General features: G+C 43.1%; 1 protein-coding gene across 1 annotated transcript in view; it reads right to left on the reverse strand.

Annotated features, from left to right (window-relative positions):
• LOC116977744 overlaps positions 1 to 14,090 on the reverse strand; it is a 56,441-nt gene extending 42,351 nt beyond the window's left edge. The window contains exons 1-4 of the mRNA XM_033028482.1: positions 13,967 to 14,090; positions 8,687 to 8,864; positions 4,772 to 4,883; positions 726 to 802 (exon numbers count right to left, since the gene is read on the reverse strand). Of these exons, the coding sequence (XP_032884373.1) occupies positions 726 to 802; positions 4,772 to 4,883; positions 8,687 to 8,864; positions 13,967 to 14,005 (406 nt within the window). The 5' untranslated portion in view covers positions 14,006 to 14,090. The remainder of the gene's footprint in view (positions 1 to 725; positions 803 to 4,771; positions 4,884 to 8,686; positions 8,865 to 13,966) is intronic.
• Positions 14,091 to 23,922: the final 9,832 nt, after the last annotated feature.

The following is a 23,922-nucleotide window of genomic DNA, read 5'->3' on the forward strand; positions in this document are numbered from 1 at the left end:
ATACAGGGAGTTCAGCAAAAGGCATGGATGTTCCTGTTAGAATAAAGGGCAGTCACATTTGGATCTGACGGTGGTGTAGCAGTAGAGTTGCTGCCTTACAGCGAATGCAGTGCCGGAGACTTGGGTTCGATCCTGCTGTCTGTACGGAGTTTGTACGTTCCCCCCGTGACCTGTGTGGGTTTCCTCCGAGATCTTTGGTTTCCTCCCTCACTGCAAAGACGTACAGGTTTGTAGGTTAACTGGCTTGGTAAATGTAAAAATTGTCCCTAGTGGGTGTAGGATAGTTTTAATGTGCGGGGATCGCTGGTCGGTGCCGACCCGGTGAGCTGAAGGGCCTGCTGTCGCGCTGTATCTCTAAACATAGAAACATAGAAAATAGGTGCAGGAGTAGGCCATTCGGCCCTTCGAGCCTGCACTGCCATTCAATATGATCATGGCTGAACTAAAATTATTCTCCTCTTCAGGTGAACCAGAAGAGTTCTCTATTATTTTTTAATCTAGATTATGTAATTAACTGAATTCTACATCTGCTCTGGTGGGATTGAATCATGTTCCTGTATTATTCATCTAATAATTTAACTACTGCCCCACCTCTATCCATGACTGGGTGCTGAGTAAGTAATGTACAAATAAATGTTGAATTCCAGGATTGGTACCTGACCAGCTTGGACTTCGAGACATTTCAAAATGGGTGATTTTATTTTTAAAAGTCAATACTTTTTTACCTCCTTCCAAATGGCTCTTTTGTAGCTGATGTTTAAACAGTTCCTTCTTCAAACTTTCTTTAACTTCCTCTAATTTCCTTGAAAGAAAATCAGTGAAAAATCAGTCGACTAGAAATTAATTCATGTAACACCATGCTTTGTGCAATTCAATTTCCATAAACACATTGTGAAAGAAAATTGGGGATTAACAGAGTGACTTTCAAAGTCCACTATATTTTCCCTGGGACATTCCACGCACCTACTGTATAAATCACAAAGGACTACTGACATGCACTTTGTTCTGGGATTTGTATTCACACTGGAGCAGCCCACATCCACAGCATCCCACTATTCAGAAGTAGGCTTTCATAGTGCTTCTGTATGATTTAAAGAAGACCCTTTAAGTCCAATACCCAGTTCTTCAGCAACTGAGTAATTCTATCATGCGTTGAATTCTACAAACAGCACAGCCCTGCTATCTGAAACCAACTCTGGTAATGTCTTTCTTCACCAACTCCCAACAATTAATCCAAACTTCATTAAGGAACATCTTCCAGGATTATTTCCCCTTCCTGATTCTTTTCCACATCCATTCACTTTCACTCTATTTGCACCTATTTCTACGAACGAATACACCACAGTCATTACAGACTTCATAAAGAAATGTGTAGAGGACTGCATCCCGACAAAAACCTTCCGAGTGTTTCCCAATCAGAAGCCTTGGATGAACTTTGAGATCCGCACTCTCCTGAAGACCAGACACACCGAGCATTCATGTCTGATGATACAGTGGTCTACAAGAAGTCCAGATACGACCTTGGTAAGGCCATCAAAAAGGCCAAAAGGGACTTCTGCTCCAAGCTGGAGAATGAGACAGATGTTCGGCAACTGTGGCGGGGCCTGAATGCAATCAACTCCTACAAGGCGAAAGCAGGAGGTAGCTCGAATGTCAGCGTAGCATCACTCCCTGACGAGCTCAATGCGTTTTACGCACGCTTTGATAGGGAGAACACTGATGTGCCTTCTCGAGCCCCCATTCGCTGTGATGGTATTTCAGTCACAGAGGCCTGCGTCAGAAAATCCTTCAGAGGGGTGAACCCCCGAAAAGCTCCCGGACCTGATGGTATACCGGGTCGTGTTCTAAAAACCTGTGCGGACCAACTGGCTGGAGTTTTTACGGACATTTTCAACCTCTCACTTCTGAGGTCCGAGGTTCTCACCTGCTTCAAAAGGGCATCAATAATACCAGTGCCCAAGAAGAGCAAGGTGACGTGCCTCAACGACTATCGACCGGTGGCAGTAACGTCGGTGGTGATGAAGTGCTTTGAGAGGTTGAATATGGTGCAAATCAATTCCTACCTCGAGAAAAACCTGGACCCACTGCAGTTCGCTTACCGCCACAACAGATCAACGGTGGATACGATCTCGCTGGCTCTCCACTCCGCTCTGGACCACTTGGAGAACAAAAACTCATATGTCAGGCTGATATTCATTGCTTACAGCTCGGCATTTAATACAATCATCCCCTCCAAGCTGGTTATCAATCTCTCAGAGCTGGGTCTCGGCGCATCCCTCTGTTATTGGATCCTCGACTTCCTCATTCACAGACCACAGACTGTTCGAATTGGTGGAAAAGTGTCAGTCTCGATAACAATCAGCACGGGAGCACCTCAAGGTTGCGTGCTCAGCCCCCTGCTGTACTCACTCTATACTCATGACTGCGTAGCCGGTCATAGTGCGAACTCCATCATCAAGTTCGCTGATGACACCACTGTTGAGGGACGTATCACTGATGGGTACGGGTCAGAGTATAGAAGTGAGATCGACCGACAGACCAAATGGTGCCAGCACAATAACCTGGCCCTCAACACCAGCAAAACCAAGGAACTGATTGTGGACTTTGGAAGGGGTAGGATAGGGACCCACAGTCCCGTTTATATCAACGGGTCGATGGTGGAAAGGGTCAAGAGCTTCAAATTCCTGGGCGTGCGCATCTCTGAAGATCTCTCCTGGTCCGAGAACACTGGTGCTATTATAAAGAAAGCACATCAGCTTCCTCTACTTCCTGAGAAGATTACGGAGAGTAGGTATGTCAAGGAGGACTCTCTCTAACTTCTACAGGTGCACAGTAGAGAGCATGCTGACTGGTTGCATCGTGGCTTGGTTCGGCAACTTGAGTGCCCAGGAGAGGAAAAGACATAGAAACATAGACATAGAAACATAGAAAATAGGTGCAGGAGTAGGCCATTCGGCCCTTCGAGCCTGCACCGCCATTCAATATGATCATGGCTGATCATCCAACTCAGTATCCTGTACCTGCCTTCTCCCCATACACCCTGATCCCTTTAGCCAAAAGGGCCACGTCTAACTCCCTCTTAAATATAGCCAATGAACTGGCCTCAACTACCTTCTGTGGCAGAGAATTCCAGAGATTCACCACTCTCTGTGTGAAAAATGTTTTTCTCATCTCGGCCCTAAAAGATTTCCCCCTTATCCTTAAACTGTGACCCCTTGTTCTGGACTTCCCCAACATCTGGAACAATCTTCCTGCATCTAGCCTGTCCAACCCCTTAAGAATTTTGTAAGTTTCTATAAGATCCCCCCTCAATGAAGTGTTGGTTGGGGTGGGAAATGGTCCAGTCTTTTCATACTGGAGTCTTGCCTTAAGTAGGTGTGAAGCGGTGAATGGGAAGGAGAGGATGCAGGGTCCATTCTTTGTAGACTGGGGTCTGGCTGTGTTGGTTGGGGAGGGGGGGAGGGGGTACCAGGGTTACGTTTCTGATTTTCAAACCTGCAGTAAAACTCATTCGGGTCGTTGGTCAGCTGATGATTGTCCAAAGTGGGAGCCTGAGATTACAATTCCACAAATGGATTAGCACTTAAATCTACTCCAACATTGTTCACCTTCAATAAAAAATAAAGACATAAGAGGCAGACGCAGGAATAGGCCATCCAGCCTGCTTTGCCGTTCATCCGGACCATGGCTAATCTTTTTTAGCCTTCACACCATTTTCCTGTCCTATCTCCATAGCTCTTGTATCCAATAATATCAAGTAATCTAATTATCTCTTTATTGAGCCTCCACAGCACTCTGGCAGTAGATAATTCCAAAAGATTCACCACCCTCTGAGTGAAGAAACATATCCTCATCTTAATTTTAAATGGCTTCACCTACAGTATATTCTAAATCAGTGATCTCTACTCTAGACTTCTTAGCCAAGACAAACATTCCCCCTGCATGCAGCCTGTTATATCCTATTGGAATTTTGCAACTTTCAATACGATTACCTACCATTCCAGGAAACGTTTGAGAATACAAGGTTAATCTATTCAATACCTTATAAAGTGGCAAACTTTCTGATCCTGGAATTGGTCCAGTGAATCTTCACAACATTCCCTGCATTGCAAGTACATCCCTTTTTTAGGTAAGGAGAGAGAAACCATGCACAATTTTCCAGAAGTAGTCTTACAAATGGCCTAAATATTTACAGCAAGACATCCTTCCTCGTGTACTCAAATCCTGCCATAATAAAGATTAACAAACATAGTCTTCCTACTTCCTACTTCGCTTATTGCACTCACAAATTGACTTTCAGTGATTTGTGTACAAGAACAACTGGGACCCTTTGAACATCACACCATCCAATCGCACTATTGAAAACAAAACTACTTCATTCTCTCTAATAAGCTGTTCCACGTTAAATCCAAAAATATAATATTCTGAGCATATTAACTTTGAATGTCTTGCTCACATTATTAGATTCTCCTCATTGTATTAATTCTGCAATTCCATTGTGCTCACTTGATCACCTTTTCTTTTTTTCCATCTTCAGTACAGCTGAAGATGGAAGAGGAGCAGTACTTTAATATAAAGGGCTAGAATTAACTGATTAAAAAATCAGTCCATTTGGAAAAGCTTTTACACCAGTAAATATACTTACACTGAACTAATATTTGTATTCATTGTTCTAAACAAAAGGGACTTATGTTTTTCAAAATACTTATAGATACAAGTGCTAGTAATGAGTTAAGTATGATATTCAAAGCAATTACTGAAGGATTCTGACCTATTTTGTGCATGATGCTCTTCTTCCTTGACAAACTGCTCAACTTTACGTCTGGCCAATATTTTGTCAATCAGCCGTTGCTTGGGGCTTGAGGTAGCAGTTAGCTTCCCATCTGGAAGAAGGAAAAAAATCGGAATATATGCATTTTATATAAAACATGGTTGGAAGAAGTTTTACAAGGGTGGTCTTCCATTGCATTTCCAGAAGGAATCTGGAAAGGGTTATATTGCAAAGATCTGGCAGCTTGCTCACCATGTGTGCTGAATAAATAGATATCATAAGAACTATTAACTTGGAGTACTAGAGTCATACAGCATGGAAACAGCCCCTTTGGCCCAAATTGCCCATGATCACCAAGATACCCCATCAACACTGGCCTCACCTGCCAGGATTTGACCCATATCCCTCTAAACCTCTCTTATTCATGCACCTGTCTGAATGCCTCTTGAATGTTGTTTTAGTAACTACCGCAACTACTTCCTCTGGCTGCTTGTTCCATATGCCCTTCACCTTCCGTGTGAAATAGTTGTCCCTTGGGTTGCTATTCATTCTTTCCCCCTTTCACCTTAATCCTATGTTCTCTGCTTCTTGAGTCCCCTATTCTGGGTAAAAGACAAAGCGATCACCCTATCTATTCTCCTCGTGATCATATACACCTCCAGTAGGTATGTTACAATACTTACCTTCAGCGGCGCTGCAGTTCTACCACTGACCGTGTGCGCGACTTTGGCGCCTTTGGGAGGGGATTAAAATGCCGTTTTCTCCTGCCTGTCCGAGATATATTTTCTCGGGCTGTTAGCTGATGCTGAAAATTTGTTCCAACTTGCGTTCTCTGAAGTTTTCTTTTTAAATCGTGGGCCAATTTAATCGCTGGAGTAAAATAAAAAAGCGTCTTCTAACGCCGTCAACGCCGGCAACGGGACGGATCTCACGTAGGGGACAAAACATAAGGTAAGTCATTTATTTTACATATAAACTTGCTTCTTAGGATGACTAATCAAAATTTCATTGCCGAAAATGTGATTATGGAAATATACGAACCGACAGTGTTTTGCCTGCCGATATGGGGTTCAAATTCACCGCAAACCGCAACGTTCCAATCAATCGCGTTCCAGAAAAAAACACTCACAAGATGATTAAAATGGCCATTAATTTACGGGAATTAAACATTAAATTCCTTCCATTTGGCCTATAAATTCATGACAATGAGATTTAAAAATCATGTTATATTGTGAATTCTTGTGTGAATGTTATTTGGACTCTTAGACTATTTAAAAATGTTAACCTTTTCTTAAGAAATGGATAGATGTTTAGATCTAGTAAATGAATTTTGTAATTAGCTACAATTAGGTAACTAACTAATTATATGCTTTAATTTCAGGTCATCCAAGTAAGATTGGTTCATATTTGTTTCAGAATGCTTCAATCCATAATAACTGAAATTTTCTTTCAGTTCCCTTAATTTTTAAGAAAGTTATGGGCTTTAGACTGTCCTCGATCACAGCTTTTGTGCTAAGTCAATGGAAAAGCAATAGGGAACAAGATGCTAATTTCCGAGTATGAAAATGGCCATAGCTTTTTTAATACTGAAGATATGAGTGAATTAGGTATCAAATTAAACTTCTTTTTATGCTTTATCTGATGGGATAAATTGCAGACTTGATTTTTTAAATCTCAAAAATTTTGTAACATTGCTACCTCCAGAAAATCACCGCTCAGCCTCCTGTGCTCCAAGCAATAAAGTTCTTGCCTGCTCAACCTCTCCCTATAGCTCCCTATAACAACATCCTTCCTATTGCAAGGTGACCGAAACCGAACACAATTCTCCAAATGCAGCCTCATCAACGTCTTGTATAACTGTAATATAAAATCCCAACTTCTATACTCAATACCCTGACCGATGAAGGCCAATGAAAGCCTTTTAAAGCACTCAATCTACCTGTGACACCACTTTCATAGAAACAGAAACATAGGTGCAGGAGTAGGCCATTCGGCCCTTCGAGCCAGCACTGCCATTCAATATGATCATGGCTGATCATCTAAAATCAGTACCCCGTTCTTGCTTTATCCCCATATCCCTTGATTCCTTTAGCCCTAAGAGCTAAATCTAAATCTCTTGAAAACATCCAGTGAATTAGCCTTCACTGCCTTCTGTGGCAGAAAATTCCACAGATTCACAACTCTCTGGGTGAAGACGTTTTTCCTCATCTCAGTCCTAAATGGCCTACCCCTTATTCTTAAACTGTGACCCCTGGTTCTGGATTCCCCCAACTTCGGGAACTGCATCTACCCTGTCCAATCCCTTAAGAATTGTATATGTTTCTATAAGATCATCCTTCTAAATTCCAGTGAATACAAGTCCAGTCGGCCCATTCTTTCATCATATGACAGTCCCGTCATCCTGGGAATTAACCTGGTGAACCTACGCTGCACTCCCTCAATAGATATAATGTCCTTCCTTAAATTAGGAGACCAAAATTGCACACAACACCCCAGGTGTGGTCTTAACAGGGCCCTATACAACTGCAGCAGGATCTCCTTGCTCCTAAACTCAAATCCTCTCGCAATGAAGGCCAACATGCCATTAGCTTTCTTCACTGCCTGCTGTACCTGCATGCTTACTTTCATTGACAGATGAACAAGGACCCCCAGGTCTCGTTGCACCTCTCCTTTTCCAAATATGACATAATTCAGATAATAATCTGCCTTCCTGTTCTTGCCACCAAAGTGGATAACCTTACATTTATCCACATTATACTGCATCTGCCATGCATCTGCCCACTCACCCAACCTGTCCAAGTCACCCTCCAGCCTCATAGCATCCTCCTCGCAGCTCACATTGCCACCCAGCTTTGTGTCATCTGCAAACTTGGAGATGTACAAAGAACTATGCACCTGCACTCCTAGATCCCTCTGCTCTACAACATTCCCCAGTGTCCTGCTATTCACCCTGAAGGTCCTGCCCTGGTTTGACTTCCCAAAACGCAACATATTGCACTTATCTGCATTAAACTCCATTAACCACTAGTCACATGCCTCCAGTTCCCAAAACACCCTTCCACCATCACCCTCTGCTTCCTTACAGGAAGCAAATTCTCTAATTCTCTATCCAGTCAGTTAACTCTCCCTGGATCTCATTTGATCTAACCTTCCACTGTAGCCTACCCTGTGGAATCTTATCAAATGCGTTGCTGTAGTCCATATATACAACGTCTACAGCTTTGCCCTCTTCAACTTTTTTGGTTACATCTTCAAAAGACTCAATCAGATTCATAAGACATGATCTCCGATGTATAAAACCTTGCTGCCTATCTTTAATCAGCCCCTGACTATCCAAATGCGAATACAGTATATTGTATCCCAGAATCCTCTCCAGTAACTTCCCGAGCACAGATGTTAGGCTCACTGGTCTAGTTCCCAGGCTTTTCCTTACAGCCCTTCTGAAATAGAGGTACAACATTAGCCATCCTTAAGTCCTTCTGGAACCTCAACTGCGTCTGCTTGTATAAAAAACACAAAACTGGCTATCATATTATTTTCGTCACCTTTTGTATGCCCTGCAGAAAAGTGTATGTTCAGGTTATAGAATGAATTATAAGGTAAATATACTCCAAAATCTTCCTTGAGTATCACAGCTAAGAGCACCATCTTTATTTGTCAGACTTTACACTTTTTCTTTTCATTCGTCAATTTACGATGCAGTGTATTACCAAGTTGTTAAATGACAATTTCATGTATGTCGGGGTTCTTGTCATTTCATTAGACACAAAAGGAAGTATTTGGAGATTAAATAATATTTTTAATTTAATGCTACTAAATAATTATTTCATTTTATATTGTATGGTAATAACTTCGTGTACCTTCGATTTTCCAGCATCTGCAGTTCCTTCTTGAATGCTCTTTTATTTAACTTACTTTGGTTTAAAATATCTGCACCATTTTGATTGATTGCCTCTGAGGTACAAGGTCCCCGTTCCATTTTAATCTCCCCTCTCAAGGTCCTTCCAGATAGATGCGTCTCATCTGTTTTTTCCTTGTGTTTTTTGGTAATGGATAGCTGGTTCATTTCGCTAGAACCATTTAATAATGAAGCCTGCAATGAAAATCAAAGAAAGAAGTTAATGACATCTTGCTCGCTACAAAAATAAGATTAAAAAATGGATTAAAAAAGTGAACATCCTTTCAATTTGCCAAAACTTTGCTGGAAAAACCATTTATGCAAGATCTGAACAAGAACTCTAGAAGACGTACTGTATCCGACTTGGCCTACGCGATCTCCCGGTTGGCAAACACTTTAGCTCCCCTTCCCATACTGACCTTTCTGACCTGGGCCTCCTCCGATTGTCAGAGTGAAGCCAAACGCAAATTGGAGGAACAGCATTTCATATTTTGATTGGACAGCTCACAACATGGCAGTATGAATATTGATTTCTCTAACTTCACGTAACCCTTGCATTCCATCTCTCTCCGTCCCTCCCCCACCCTAGATGTCCGACTGATTTCACTGTTGTCCTGCTTAGTTTCACTCTTTATATCCACTCGCTATCACCTTCTCCATTGACAATAATAAACCATTGTGGGCTCCACCTTTCCTTGATCATTGTTGTTGGCTTTGATTTGTCCTTTTGCATACCATTCATTCTTTTGTTCTTTGCACCTTTTCATATCTCTAGTTTCCCTCTCCCCTGGCTCTCAGTCTGAAGAAGGGTCTCGACCCAAAACATCACCTTATTCGGGAGAATGGTCTCGAACCTATCCTCCAGAGATGCTGCCTGACTCGCTGTTACTCCAGTATTTTGTGTCTATCCACGTTGCAGGGAATTTGGCCAAGGAGTGGACATTGCCATTGGTTCTCTTACCCTTCCAGTGAATTAGGCAACATTTTGGAGTCAATGTTGGTGGGATCTTTCCACTGCCGTGAGGTGCCACCTATAGGTCGTTCAGATCTTAGACCCATAATAAGAGGCAATGATCACTACTGCCCAGTAGTCCATGAGTTTTATGCCAGAGTTAAAGTTTGCGGTCTCGATCTCTCAGCAACCACCATTTAGCAAAAGCAGGCATCCTACGATGAAATTCACCATTATCCTTAATGAGCCAACTCAGCCTTCGCATTAATTGAGGAATATGGTATTTGAAGATTAAGACATCAGATCTGGCACAAAGTTAATGTCTACCAAGCAAAAGTCCAGATAAAAAGTCTTGAAGCAAAACATCAACTGTCCATGTCCCTCCACAGATGCATTGTGGGTGGCGAGTTCCTCCAGCAGCTTTTTACTTCTGATTCCAGCACCTGCAGTATTCACTGTCTACAGTCATCCCTGATCTTCTATATTTGGAAAGGTACCACCTAACATCAAGAGAACTATGACCAGCCAAGAAAAAAACAGCAAATAAAAGAATAAGGCTTCCCTGAACAGTTGCGCTCAGTCCGCCAAGGCCATTGGATCTCCCACTAGCTAACCATTTTTAATTTTCTTTCACATTCCCATATTGACCTTTCTGGCCCTCCCCCTCCCCCTTCTCCCCTACACGCCCCTTTCTCCCATCCCCCTCCCTTGTGCCCCACCTGGAATACATCTAAATTTCCTCACCCCCTCTCCCACTTCCTACATTCCTTCCTCTGACCTCATAATTTATAATTCTTCCATCCTGTCTCACAACTTCTGCCTTTATCTCTGGCCTTTGTTGCAACCATCTGCATAACCCCCCCCCTTATCTGTGTGCAATGCTTTGTCCGAGCCTTACTCTCTTCCAGCTTTCCTCCCTCCCCCTACAATCAGTCTGAAGAAGGGTATCAACCCCAAATTTCACTGTACTCATTGGTGCATGTGACAATATATGTCTCTTGAATCTTGACCCAAAATGTCACCTGTTCTATAGAGATGCGGCCTGGCTAAGTTATTCCAACGCCTTATGTCCTGCTTTGTGTACACCAGGATCTGCAGTTCTTTGTTGCTCCTTCTTCAACAAATAAAAGAGGCCAACTGCCTACTTGCATCAGAAAAATGCCTGAAATCAAACAGAAGCTTTCTGTTCGACCTCACAGATAGCCAGCATTAGCACTTCAGACCTTATACTTGGGGTCAGTCAAGGCAGAGAAGAAATTGACCATGTTGAAGGCCTATAACTGTCTTAAGGGTCAATGTCAAATGAGACCATGCGGCAATACCCGAGACCTGTGATTGCAGTAAGAGGAAGATCTTTTGATCTAGTTGCTGCTCAAGGATAAACTTTCCAGTGCCAATTCACAGGCTTTGCATGGCACGTCTTTGGGAAGATCTGTGACATGTGTCCATGCAACAAAGTGGAGGGAGCAAATTGGAGTTTACTGGAGTTTTGAAACCCCATGCAATGAAGAAGAAGATAGCATGAGGTTTCAAAGCTCTAGAAAACAGCTGATTCGCTCCCTCCATGAAATTAGATGAGTTGAAATATAAAATACATTAACCACGTTTACAAATTCACAAGTTCTATACTGCCATATTAAATGTTTTATTAACTGTCAATAAATCCTTGAGTATAAATTTGTTATTCTTGAGTGTGATTGATTGACCACAATTATATTTCTATTAGGAAAATGTACTGGTCACACGTAACCTCTGACTTGCTTTTTGGAGTTTCAGTACAAAATGTTCAGTTTATTTGTCTCCTGGAAATATCAGAGCAAAATCATCACCAATCTGTTCCTCACTGGAATGTTCTTTGGCTTTTTTTTTACCTCATATGTTCCTCAGAGTCATTAAATTTTGACTTTATTATGCATCATATAAAATTTGACATCGATGTGAAGATATGTGATATTACAGTATATGTGACGTATGACAGACCAAAAAGTACCGTCTCAATTTACATTTTTTTTCAAGAAGTAAAATGCTCCAAATTTATATATACAGTGCCCTCCATAATGTTTGGGACAAAGACCCATCATTTATTTATTTGCATCTGTACTCCACAATTTGAGATTTGTAATAGAAAAAAACACATGTGGTTTAAGTGCACTTTGTCAGGTTTTAATAAAGGCCATTTTTATACATTTTGGTTTCACCATGTAGAAATTACAGCAGTGTTTATACATTTTTTATATCGTAGATAGAGCCTAATGTCTCTAACAGTTTTATTCTTATTTCTCAGTCTCATAATGGCTTATTTGACTTTCATTGGCGCAACATGTCCTCACATTGATAAACAGCAATAAAAGATTCCAAAAGTGATGGAAAGACTGGAGGAAAGTCTAGGTACTGAGAGCTCTCTTATACCTGCATTAAGGAGGCAATTAAACACACCTGAGCAATTACAAACACCTGTGAAGTCATGTGTCCCAAACATTATGGTGCCCTGAAATGGGGGACTATGTATAAACACAGCTGTAATTTCTACATGGTGAAACCAAAATGTATAACATTGGCCTTTATTAAAATCTGACCATGTGCACTTTAACCACATGTGATTTTTTTATTTTAAAAAATCTCAAATTTGGGAGTATAGAGGCAAATAAATAAATGATAAGTCTTTGTCCCAAACATTATGGAGGGCAATGTATTTTTTTAATGGAATGATCTGTGACTTTGGTGCATGGACATGAAGAAGAAGATAGCATCATAAACCTTGAGATAGTCACCCACTTCCTCTCATCTTCACTCATAACAGGAGCAAACAAAAACAGAGGCAATGTCAAACCACATATAAAAAAAATAAAAAACATATTTGTAGCCTTTTTGCAGAAGCTGCAATCTTGAGCAAAACACAAAGTGCTAGAGGAACTCAGCAGATCAGCAACAACTGTGGGAGGAATGGACAGACACCATCTTGGATTTGAACCCTTCTTCAGACTGATGGAGTAGGGCAGAGAAAGCTGGAAAAGAAAGGAGGGTGAGGCAGAGGACAAAAAGGTCAGTATGAGATGGGAAGGGGAGTTAAATGGTTGGCAGCAGGGAGATCAAGCAGGCCTTAGCAAACAGTAAAACGGTCGCCTAGTCTATGATTGGTCTTGCCGATGTAAAGGAAGCCACAATGGTAGCACCAAATGCGATAGACAATGTTGGAAAAGGTGCACGTTGACCTCTTTCTTAACCTGGAAGAGCTGCTATGGTCCCAGGATGGAAGTCTGTACTCCTGCCCATGTCTTTGGACCTCTCTCACTTCCATTCATTGCCAGAGTGAGGCCAAACTAGAGGAATCTGACCTCATATTCCGTAACACAAAGGTATGAACATTGAATTATCCAATTTCAAATAATATCCCCCATACCCCACCTCCTCCTACCCTGAGCACTGTCCTAGCGTGCACATGTTTCTCCCACTATCTCCCGTCACTTCAGTCACCTTGTGCAGAAAGGAACTGCAGATTCTGGTACAGTATATACCGAAGATAGACACAAAGTGCTGGAGTTACTCTGGTGGTCAGGCAGCATCTTTGGAGAAAAAGAAGGGAGGGAACTGGAGGTAAGAAACCTCCACCTCCAGGTCCCTCCCCTATATTTTCAGTCTGAAGAAGGGTCCCGACTCAAAACGTCACCCATCCTTTTTCTCGAGAGATGCTGCCTGACCCGATGAGTTGCTCCACTTTGTGTTTAACTTCAGTCACCTTGTGCGTTTCTCTACCCACCCCATACATTTATCACCCATCCCTGAGCCCCACATTTCCTTTATTCCTGCACCTGTTTTCTATGTTTCTATTCCATTGCTTGCCTGCCTCCTGTCATTTTCCACTAATATCGCTCCCCCGAATTAAAATTCCACCGCTTCTTCCTTTATCTGACACCCTTTGTCTTTTTTCACCTCGAGCCTTTGTCATTTAATCCACTCATCTGCTCTCTTCCATCTGGACACTCTCTTCCATCGGTACCCACCTATCATTTGACAGCCTCTGTTTTCCACCCTTTACTCCTCTACCCCGTCGGTCACAGATGCTGCCTGACCAGCTGAGTTCCTCCACACTTTGTTTTATTGTTGCTTTTAAAACTGGCCCACTTCCTGCACTGATGAAGCGTTCCCTGTACCAAAGATACTAGAGGAGCTCCTCTAGTATCTTTGCCCTGTACAATGTTGCCGGATATCAGCAGCACCGCTGCAGGACTGGAGATTGCTGAAGCAAGGCGTGCAAGAGAGTGAATGTCACATTAAAAACGTGTAAACGATTTACAACAGATTCTCCCGAGATGTCACACTAAATGAAAACTCTGTGAACACCCACCTTGAGTCGGTGCATTGGTCCGTTGCTATGGAACAGCATGCACACAAACCGAGAGGAAGTGCGAGCCCCTGGCGCACCTCATCGGTCACGTGTAGGAAGGAACTGTAGATGCTGGTTTACACCGAAGATAGACACGAAATGCTGGAGTAACTCAGCGGTACAGACCACCTATCTGGAGAGAAGGAATGGGAGACGTTTCAGATCGAGACCCGTCTTCAGACGTGTGGCGTTTTCGAACCCGGCCCGGATCTTTGGAACGTTCCGGGGACCTCCAGCGTGCCTGTCCAGCTACTGATCCGCGGCATTGAGCTGTAATGTAGCTCGGGTAATGTGATGCCAACATCAAGCATGTACTGCGACGAGTTTTGCACCTGGTTTGTACTCCTTTCAGAAAGACGTGAGATCGTTAGCGTCTTGTGGTTCTTGACTAATTTGAGTGGTCTTGTGTCAGGGTTAGCCACGGGTCGAAGGGCATGTTGCATTCCCCCCCCCCCCCCCATCTCCCCCAATTTTTTGTAATAATGGTAATGGGTTTTATTTTACAGTTCTCCTGGAAATCAATCGCAAAAGGTTGCTTGGGACGTACAGACAACGCGATTGATAATCAAATCCAGTGGAGTGTGTTCAGCACTAAGGTTCCTACCAGGGTAATTTTCTCCAAACTCCTATAACTCCCAACTTCTCTACTGACTGATGAACACCAAAATCGGGAACTTTACTCGCATTGCATTACTTGCTCAACAAGTAGTATTTGTTCCACATAAAAATCATCAAACTATGTCAAATTCCACACAAGAGATTGGTGTGCAAAAATAGAGCACATGGTATTGGGGATAGGTTATTGACATGGATAGAGAACTAGTTGGCAGACAGGAAGCAGAGTTGGAATAAGCGAGTCCGGTATTCCAAAAAACGCAAGGAATCATGGGACTTGCCAAAGTTCATTAGAGAAAAAAAAGCGAATGCGGTGCCAGGTAGCAGGAGAGCGGGATGTAACAACGAGAGAGAGGGGGCAGATGCGAGTTGGAGACAGGGGCGAGACTGGACTGGCGGAGAGACGGTGAAAGACGGGGGGAAGGAAAGGGGTGGAAGACGTGCGTGTTTGTGTGTTGCTCACAGATGTGTTTAGTTTAACATTCCACGGGGAGTGCCGGGGTTTGCACAATGGTTGCAGAGGGAGGCAATGTCCACCAGTCCGGGGCGAGGGATGGGGGGGGGGGAGGGATTGTCCCAGTGTCGGGGAGTTCTTGCGGAGACCGTGTGTCCGGGACCTGCAGTGAAGCCGCGATAGCAAGTTCCTCTCTCCCCATTTCTCTTCCCATCTCCCTCCCCGCCACCTCGCCTTTACCTGCGGACAGGCGTCGCTCTGTAGGAAGGAACTGCAGTTGATGGTTAACACTGAAGGTAGACACAACATGCTGGAGTAACTCAGCAGGACAGGCAGCATTTTTGGAGAAAAGGAATAGGTGCCGTTTCTGGTTAAGACCCTTTTTCAGAGATGTTGCCTGATCCGCTGAGTTACTGCAGCATTTTGTGTGTATTCCCGTAGAAGACTGGTGCTCGGCTTTCACCAGCACGGAGGGGGTGAATGGCCTACTCCTGCACCTATCTTTCTAAATTCAGATTCGCATTGTCATATACACCAGGGTGCAATGAAATTCCTTGTTTGAAACCAGTAGACCACACAGCTTACATGATAATGATGGATACAACAATAAATAATGTAAAATGCAAAACAACAGCATGGAGAAAAAATAGTGGTGCAAAACAATGTGAAATGCAACAACAGGATATTCAAATGAGGTAGAATTGAATGGCAGCACCTCCAAGAAGTTGGTGTGGAAAAGGTAATTGGTTCAGGAGACTAATAGTAGTGAGGAAGAAGCTGTTCTGGATGTTTGGGCTTTCATCTTCTCCCAGAAAGTTGAAAAAAGAATGGACAGAGAGGCAGGCATCCTTGATGTAAAGCAAGCTGGATTGGATGGAAGCACTATTCATCACTCACTGCAGATTCAGGTGGTCACGAGCAGTTGCCATAAAGATGCTGCTGTACTTACTTGATCACACCCGACACTGTGAAGCGACCTTGTTAAGTTGATTGTAATGAAGATGAACAAGGAGGGAAGAGACAAAGACTAAGACTTTTGCCTTCCATCACAGTGAGGAGGTGCCTGGTGGACTCACTGTGGTGGATGTTAAATTTGTGTTTATTGTGTGTTATTGTTATTTTTATTATATGTATGACTGCAAGGCAACAACATTTCGTTCAGACAGAAAGGTCTGAATGACAATAAAGGATACGTTGACTTTGACTAGGTTGTGATCATTGCCTTGCTTTCTTGGGTCACTAACTAACTCTTTCATCTTTTAAACATTAAGGGCTGGGATGTTGTTCTGACACCATGACACAAGGTTCCCGACTTTTTTTTACGTACTCCTTCTCGTCATTGTTGATGCACTGGCGAACAACATTGGTATTATCAGTGAACTTAAATATTGAGTTGCCACTGTACTTGACCACACTGTCACAGGTTCTGGAGTATTTAGAATTATGCATTGATTAAAAACTAAATCCTCTTTAGCTGCTCAGAAGTAAGCTGATTACTGCCCTAATTTACCGTTTCCAATTGGTACCGAAGAGATTTTGTGTCTCTTCCTCCTCTCAATCGTTTAAAACACTATTTCTAAATTTGGCATATCATGCAGACTTTATGGCAATCCATATTCTGTTCACTTGTTGTAGCCTTTGACTATCTGTGCAGTCGGCCATGAAGATTTTAACTACTTAATGCAGCAACAAGGAGTAATACTCATCACCAAATTGCCAATGCCAATCTCAATTTACCAATTATCAGGTGCTGACAGAAAATGTAGCTTCACTTTGTTGCATGATGTGGAATGATAGATAGCATACATCTGAATGGTTCAAAGCATCTAATTCACTCCACCTAAATCCATCCCAAGTTCCAGCTCCATCTATTCCTTGCCGTATCAAAGATCAGGAAAACTTTAAAATTTAGTGTTCAGTCCCTGATGTGTAGTATGTGGGGAACTTCTCTACCATTTTCTTTTTACAGGTTTCCATTTCCAACACAATGCAACCATTACATCACTGTCAGTGTCTTTACATCCCATCGTCATTTCCAGAGTAACCGGCTTTGATTATTGGCCCTTTTTTTTTATCATCTTTCTGTTGCTCCTAATGTCATTGAGAGATACACAAATAAGCCATGTAAAGCTTTATTCTCTGTGAACATGTGTCTTCTTCACAAACTTAGCTCACTTCTTCACAAAGTAGCTCACACATGATGTGTCTTCTTCACAAACTTTCCATACAACCGTGCAGAGCTAGCTGCACGAGAAATAGGCTGAACTACCCATCACTCGTGACTTCGAGTAAGTAGAAGCTTCTTTCAGCCGCCTTTTACAATGGACACCCTGAATGAGTAGGTCAAATTGGCAATATTAAAATTCATGTCGCCTCATCTTTAATATCGTAAGAAGCATCTACTGATAAAACCCCTGAGACTTATCAGCTACAAAAGCATGTCGTCTATCAACTCCATGACACAATGCCCTTATGATCTGAGTAGGGCAGCATTAGCTTTAGAATCTTTGTAAATAGCCTAGGCCTGAAAACAACCCCTAGGTAGAGCCTAAAATTTCCACCACTGGCTCAAAAAACACCAGCTATATCTGTGCTTCTCGTGTATAGATATGGAAAAGTATGCATCTTCAAGATCGATTGAGGCCCTAAATCCTGAATCAGCTAAATTGCTGAAATACAATTATCCATCTTAAATTAGTTAACCAAACACATGATCAGACTAGCCAAATCTTAACCTGATTTAGCATGCTCCACTTTTCTTCAACCTTGAGAAAAATATTAGAACTATACCCCTCTTGTTGTTGGGCAGACTACTCCTCCTTTGTGAGATGTCTCTGTTTCCACTTGGATAACCATAGTTTCCATTATTGATCATAAGGACGACAATTTTTGGCTTTTCTTGCCGTTGAGGAATAATCAACTAGAAGATGAACCTTATAATTCAGTGTGATTTGTGAACTGGAAAAATTCCAGAGGTCATCTGTCCCCACCTGTTTGTCGAACCCCGACTTAAATATCGACAGCAGCTCTCATGTGACTAACGTAATAACATTCGCATACTCAAACCACCTCCAGCTCAATGTTGCCTTGCTGTACATGAGAAGACAGATGATGACTGAAGTGCTTTAGCTAAAGTTCAAGGCAGTTTCTGAGAAAAGCACTTGATGTAACATCCACCAAGAAGATCCTTGGCCTCAGACAGAAGACTAACAGTCAGCTGATCCTAGACTTGCTCTGTCACTTTGCACATACATCATGACCCGCTGGGGACAGTACTGAGTATGAAGAAAGCACAGCAACCATGTTGAGCATTGAACCTGCGGATAAAAGCCCTCTGGCTTTGATAGAAGAGTAGGCCTGGTGCTCCAACCAGCCTCCATGGAGCGGTATCCTCTTACTCTTGAGAAATGTTAGCATAAATTGGATAGGCCTCAAGCCTGTACCATCCTAGTCGAATTGAATTTAGACTGCGTATAACACAGAAGACCCTCTACTGACCTTATACAAGATGAATCCTTCCCTGAGAAGTCTCAAAACTTTCTGGGTTGAAGCCTTTCGACTTAGATTTTGCCTTAACTGATGGCATTAACCTACAATCTCCAGTGTCTGACTGAATCAGAACATACATCAGATCCTTATGCAACTAGAATTGAAGCGTAGCATCCGCTTGGTGTGGGAATATGAGTTCCCTGTCAATTCGTCTCAGTCAGAGTCACCCTCAGAGTGGAAACTTTCATAATGCAACCCTGAACCAGGAATTGCTGCTGCAGTCCTCTGCCTGGAACGACCTATCTCAGTCGCCAGAGAGCACAACTCATTCTTTTCACCAAAGTAAGCGCGATGGCCCTGGGCCTAACAAAGGCCTCTGGTTAGGTATGAATTGATTAGGCCTGGTGTTCCAACCAGCCTCAGAGCAGTGCTTCAAGCCGTTAGTTTATATATAGAGGTGATATGCCAAGATACTGGAGCCCTACCCTCATAGGATAGTTCTGCCACCCCCGCAGCCGCCTAAAATTCTCCCTGCCAGTCTTAACCTTACTAACATCTCTCCTCTCCGAAGAGATACATTGCAGGCTGCATTTTACTGGCCCTGCATAAACGAGCAACTTTTTGGGGAATTACCTCAGGCCTTGTAGCATTTTGTGAAGGCAATTTAGCTCTAACTGTGTATTACATAGAAGTGCTAAAGCATCTTCTGCACTATCGAGCGCAGAACCCATCTACTGCCCTTGCAAAGGCCGAAATGACGTCAATTAATAGTCTTTGTATACGCTGAAATTTAATTCTTGTCCACGTATCACCACTGAGATATCCCAAATGGTGAGATTGACTTTTGGAACATCCAAAGTCTGGCAATTCATTTGGACTAGTATATTTCCCAGCCGTATCCAACACATACCTCGTTAGCTGATGAGGAGTTAAATCACTGATGCTCTTAGCCAGATCTCCTCCAGTGGATCTCCTATCCCCGAAGGGATGGCAAATTATGTGACAAGAGCCGGACCTCCTTCATATGATTAAACTGCAGCGTATCCCCTGAACCCATAAGTTCAGGGGATTCAAATTCCTTGACGACATCCCCATCGTCGGTGTTACTTACGTAATAATCTCCAGTACTCCCCTCTACTGAGCGAGAGATAAAATAACACAACCCTGAACCAGGTGTTGCTTCCCCTCTTCTTAGCTGGACATATTGTAACGCAAACCTGAGCCAGGTATTGCTTCCCCTCTTCTGAGCAGGAGATATATAACACAACCCTGAGCCAGGTGTTGCTTCCACAGGCATCTGACAGGAGCATCCTGTAAGTGTCTCCTGAGCCAGGAGCACAATTCTATTATATACACACTGGGTAGATCGTGCCTGCTAATGATTCCGAGTCCAGGCTTACTCCCTTCTGGAGCCTCAGCGGAGTCTAGAGGGGAGGAATATTACGCAACCCTGAGGCAGGTGTTGCTTCCTTCAGGCATCTGGCTGGCTCCCTTTGAGCCTCAACCAGTCGCCTGCTCCCTTGGAGCTACAAAACCTGTTCCCCCTCGGAGCCTCAATGGCAATAGCTGCACCGGCCATGCCGTCAGCCTATTGAATCCCGCCGCCTGCTCCCTCGTGGAGCCTTAATGGCGATAGCTGCACCGACCGTGCCGTCAGCCTAATGAATGAAGCTGCCTGCTTCCTTTTTTTAAAATCTTAAAATTAAAAAAAATAATTATTATTTATTTAAGAGCCTCCACGGCGGTTGTTCCGGCCGAGCCGTCAACCGATTAAATTCCAGCCGCTTTACAGAGCCTCACGGTGGTCGCTGCATCGGCCAAGCCGTCAGCCGCTAATTTTAGCCGACAGCTCCTTTACGGAGCCTCCACGGAGGCAGCTGCACAGGTTGTGTCAGCTTCTCCGGGCCCGCTGCCCCTATTTTCGGAGCAGCCGATCGTTCCTGCAACTAATAACCCCCTTACCTGCTGGAGCAATTTCAAACTGCTCCGATTCACGCGCCATGCATCGACGTATTGACGCGCATACAGGCTGGCGAGCTCTTCACGTAGTCACTCTTGTGACTTCGATATAAAATTATAACACATTGACACTTCCACCATTGCTGACCTTTATTCCCCGCTATCCCCACAAAATCAGATTGCGGCAGTTTAGCAGAGCCACACCAGATTAAATCAAGCACTAATCAAAAGGCACTTCATTGTAAAACCTCGCCAGGTACAATACATCTAATGGGAAATCATATTGTTCTCGCAGAAGATGGTGCTATTCATCAAAAAACATACGTGAACACTGATTCACTTCCAAAAATATTCTACATAACTATAAAAACTATGCTATTTTTTACCTAAAGTTACACCTGGACAATAGGATCATCATGCATCACATTTCATTTTTATATTTATAGGCGAGCTCTCAATTCAATGTCATTTATGAACTGGAAGTTTTTATTGTAAATAATATACATAATATGCTGCATTGGAGCTAAGGTACTGACATGGATAGAAAATTGGTTGGCAGACAGGAAACAATGAGTGGGGATTAACGGGTCCCTTTCAGAATGGCAGTCGGTGACTAGTGGGGTACCTCAAGGCCCGTGCTGGGACCGCAGCTATTTGCAATATACATTAATAATTTAGATGAAGGGATTAAGAGTAACATTAGCAAATTTGCAGATGACACAAAGCTGGGTGGCAGTGTGAACTGTGAGGAGGATGCTATGAGGATGCAGGGTGACTTGGACAGGTGGGGTGAGTGGGCAGATGCAGTTTAATGTGGATAAATGTGCGGTTATCTACTTTGGTGGAAAGAACAGGAAGGCAGATTATTATCTGAATGGTGTCAAGTTAGGAAAAGGGGAAGTACAACGTGATCTGGGTATCCTTGTTCATCAGTCACTGAGAGTAAGCATGCAGGTACAGCAGGCAGTGAAGAAAGCTAAAGGCATGTTGGCCTTCAATACAAGAGGAGTTGAGTACAGGAGCAAAGAAGTCCTTCTACATTTGTACAGGGCCCTAGTGAGATCACACCTGGAGTATTGTGTGCAGTTTTGGTTTCCAAATTTGAGGAAGGACATTCTTGCTATTGAGGGAGTGCAGAGTAGGTTTACTAGGTTAATTCCTGGGATGGCAGGGCTGTCATATGTTGAAAGAATGGAGCGACTGGGCTGTATAATCTGGAATTTAGAAGGATGAGAGGAGATCTTATTGAAACATATGATTATTACGGGATTGGACATGCTAGAGGCAGGAAACATGTTCCCGATGTTGGAGGAGTCCAGAATCTGGGGCCACAGTTTAAGAATAAGTGGAAGGCCATTTAGAACGGCGATGAGGAAAAACTTTTTCACCCAGTTGTGAATCTGTGGAATTCTCTGCCTCAGAAGGCAGCGAAGGCCAAATCTCTTGGTGCTTTCAAGAGAGAGTTAGATAGAGCTCTTAAAGATAGTAGAATCAAGGGATATGGGGGAAAAGGGCAGGTACGGGGTACTGATTGTGGATGATCAGCCATGGTCGCAATGAATGGTGGTGCTGCCTCAAAGGGCCGAATGGCCTACTCCTGCACCTATTGTCTAAACAGGGTTTTTAAGATTTAGTTGTTTGACAATTTAATATTAATGATATCATTATTTAGATTATATTGAAATTAAAAAAACACAAATTGCAAGAGTAACTCAACAGGTCAGGCAGCATCTCTGGGGAACATGGATAGGTGACCTTTCGGATCGGGACACTTTTTCAGACTGAAAGTCTGACTGATATGAAGAATGATCCTAATCAAGTCAAGAGTGTTTTATTGTCATATGTCCCGGATTCTTACTTGCTACAGCACAACAGAATATGCACATATGTAAACATAATACAAAACGGAGAAAGAGAAAAAAAGAAAAAGGATCTCAACCAGAAACGTCACCCATTCCTTCTCTCCAGAGATGCTGCCTGTCCCGCTGAGTTACTCCAGCATTTTGTGTCTATTATTCCCAATCTTAAAAGTTGCCTATCCATGTTCTCCAGAGATGCGACCTGGTCAGGAATTTGAGTACAGGCGTTGCGACAACATGCTGGAACTGTACAAATAGTGTATTGTGTGCAGTTCTGGTCGCCCAGATGGATATTATTATGAAGGAAGGTGCAGAAAAGATTCATGAGGATATTTCCTGGTCTGGAGGGCAGTGAGAGCTGCTGTTGAGTGCTCCTGTCAAACCCAAACCATGCACTATTGCCCAAGTTATTAATCAGCAAGTGCGACTTAATACCGATGTTGATGACACTTTCCATCACTCTGCTGATGATTTGAGAGTGGACGTAATGTGTGGTAATTAGGCACATTGGATTTAGTCATTGAGTCATAGTCTTACAGCATGAAAACAGGTCCTTTGGCCCAACTTGCCCATATCGGCCAACATGTCCCATCTGCCTGCATTGGGCCCATATCCATCTAAACCTGTCGTATCCATGTACTTGTCTAAATGTTTCTTAAACATTGCGATGGTACCTGCCTCAACTACCTTTGGCAGCTTGTTCCATACCCTTACCACCCTTTGCTTGAAAAGGTTACCCCTCACATTCTTATCAAATCTTTCTCTCCTCACCTTAAACCGATGTCCTCTGGTTTTCGATTCCCCGACTCTGGGCAAGAAACTGTATGTCTAACCCATTCTATTTCTCTCATGATTTTATACACCTCTATATCACCCCTCATCCTCCTGCATTCCAAGGAATAGAGTCCTAGCTTGCTCAACCTCTCCCCATAGCTCAGATTGTGGTAATATCCTTGTTAATCTTCTCTGCACCGTTTCCAGCTTGACATCTTTCCTATAACATGGTGCCCAAAACTCAACACAATACTCTAAATGCGACTTCACCAACGTCTTATCCAACTGCAACATGACTTCCCGTCTATATTCAATGCTCTTACTGATGACGGCGAAATTGCCAAAAGCCTTTTTGACCACCCTATCTACCAGTGATGTCACTTTCAACAAACTATGTACCTGCATGTTAGATCCTAGATCCCTCTGCTCTACAATACTCCTCAGAGCCCTACCGTTCACTATGTAGGTTCTGCCCATGTTAATGCTCCCGAAATGCAACACCTCACATTTTTCTGTATTAAATTCCATCAACCATTCTCCAGCCCATCTGCCCAACCAATTATTCTTTGTGAGCAAGCCACACCTGGCCAATTTTCCACATTGACAGATGGATGCCACTGTTGCAACTGCATAGGAACATAGAAAATAGGTGCAGGAGTAGGCCATTCGGCCCTTCGAGCTTGCACTGCCATTCAATATGATCATGGCTGATCATCCAACAGTATCCTGTACCTGCCTTCTCTCCATACCCCCTGATACCTTTAGAC

This window comes from Amblyraja radiata, chromosome 1, assembly GCF_010909765.2.
Source record: "Amblyraja radiata isolate CabotCenter1 chromosome 1, sAmbRad1.1.pri, whole genome shotgun sequence".
Lineage (NCBI taxonomy): Eukaryota > Metazoa > Chordata > Chondrichthyes > Rajiformes > Rajidae > Amblyraja > Amblyraja radiata.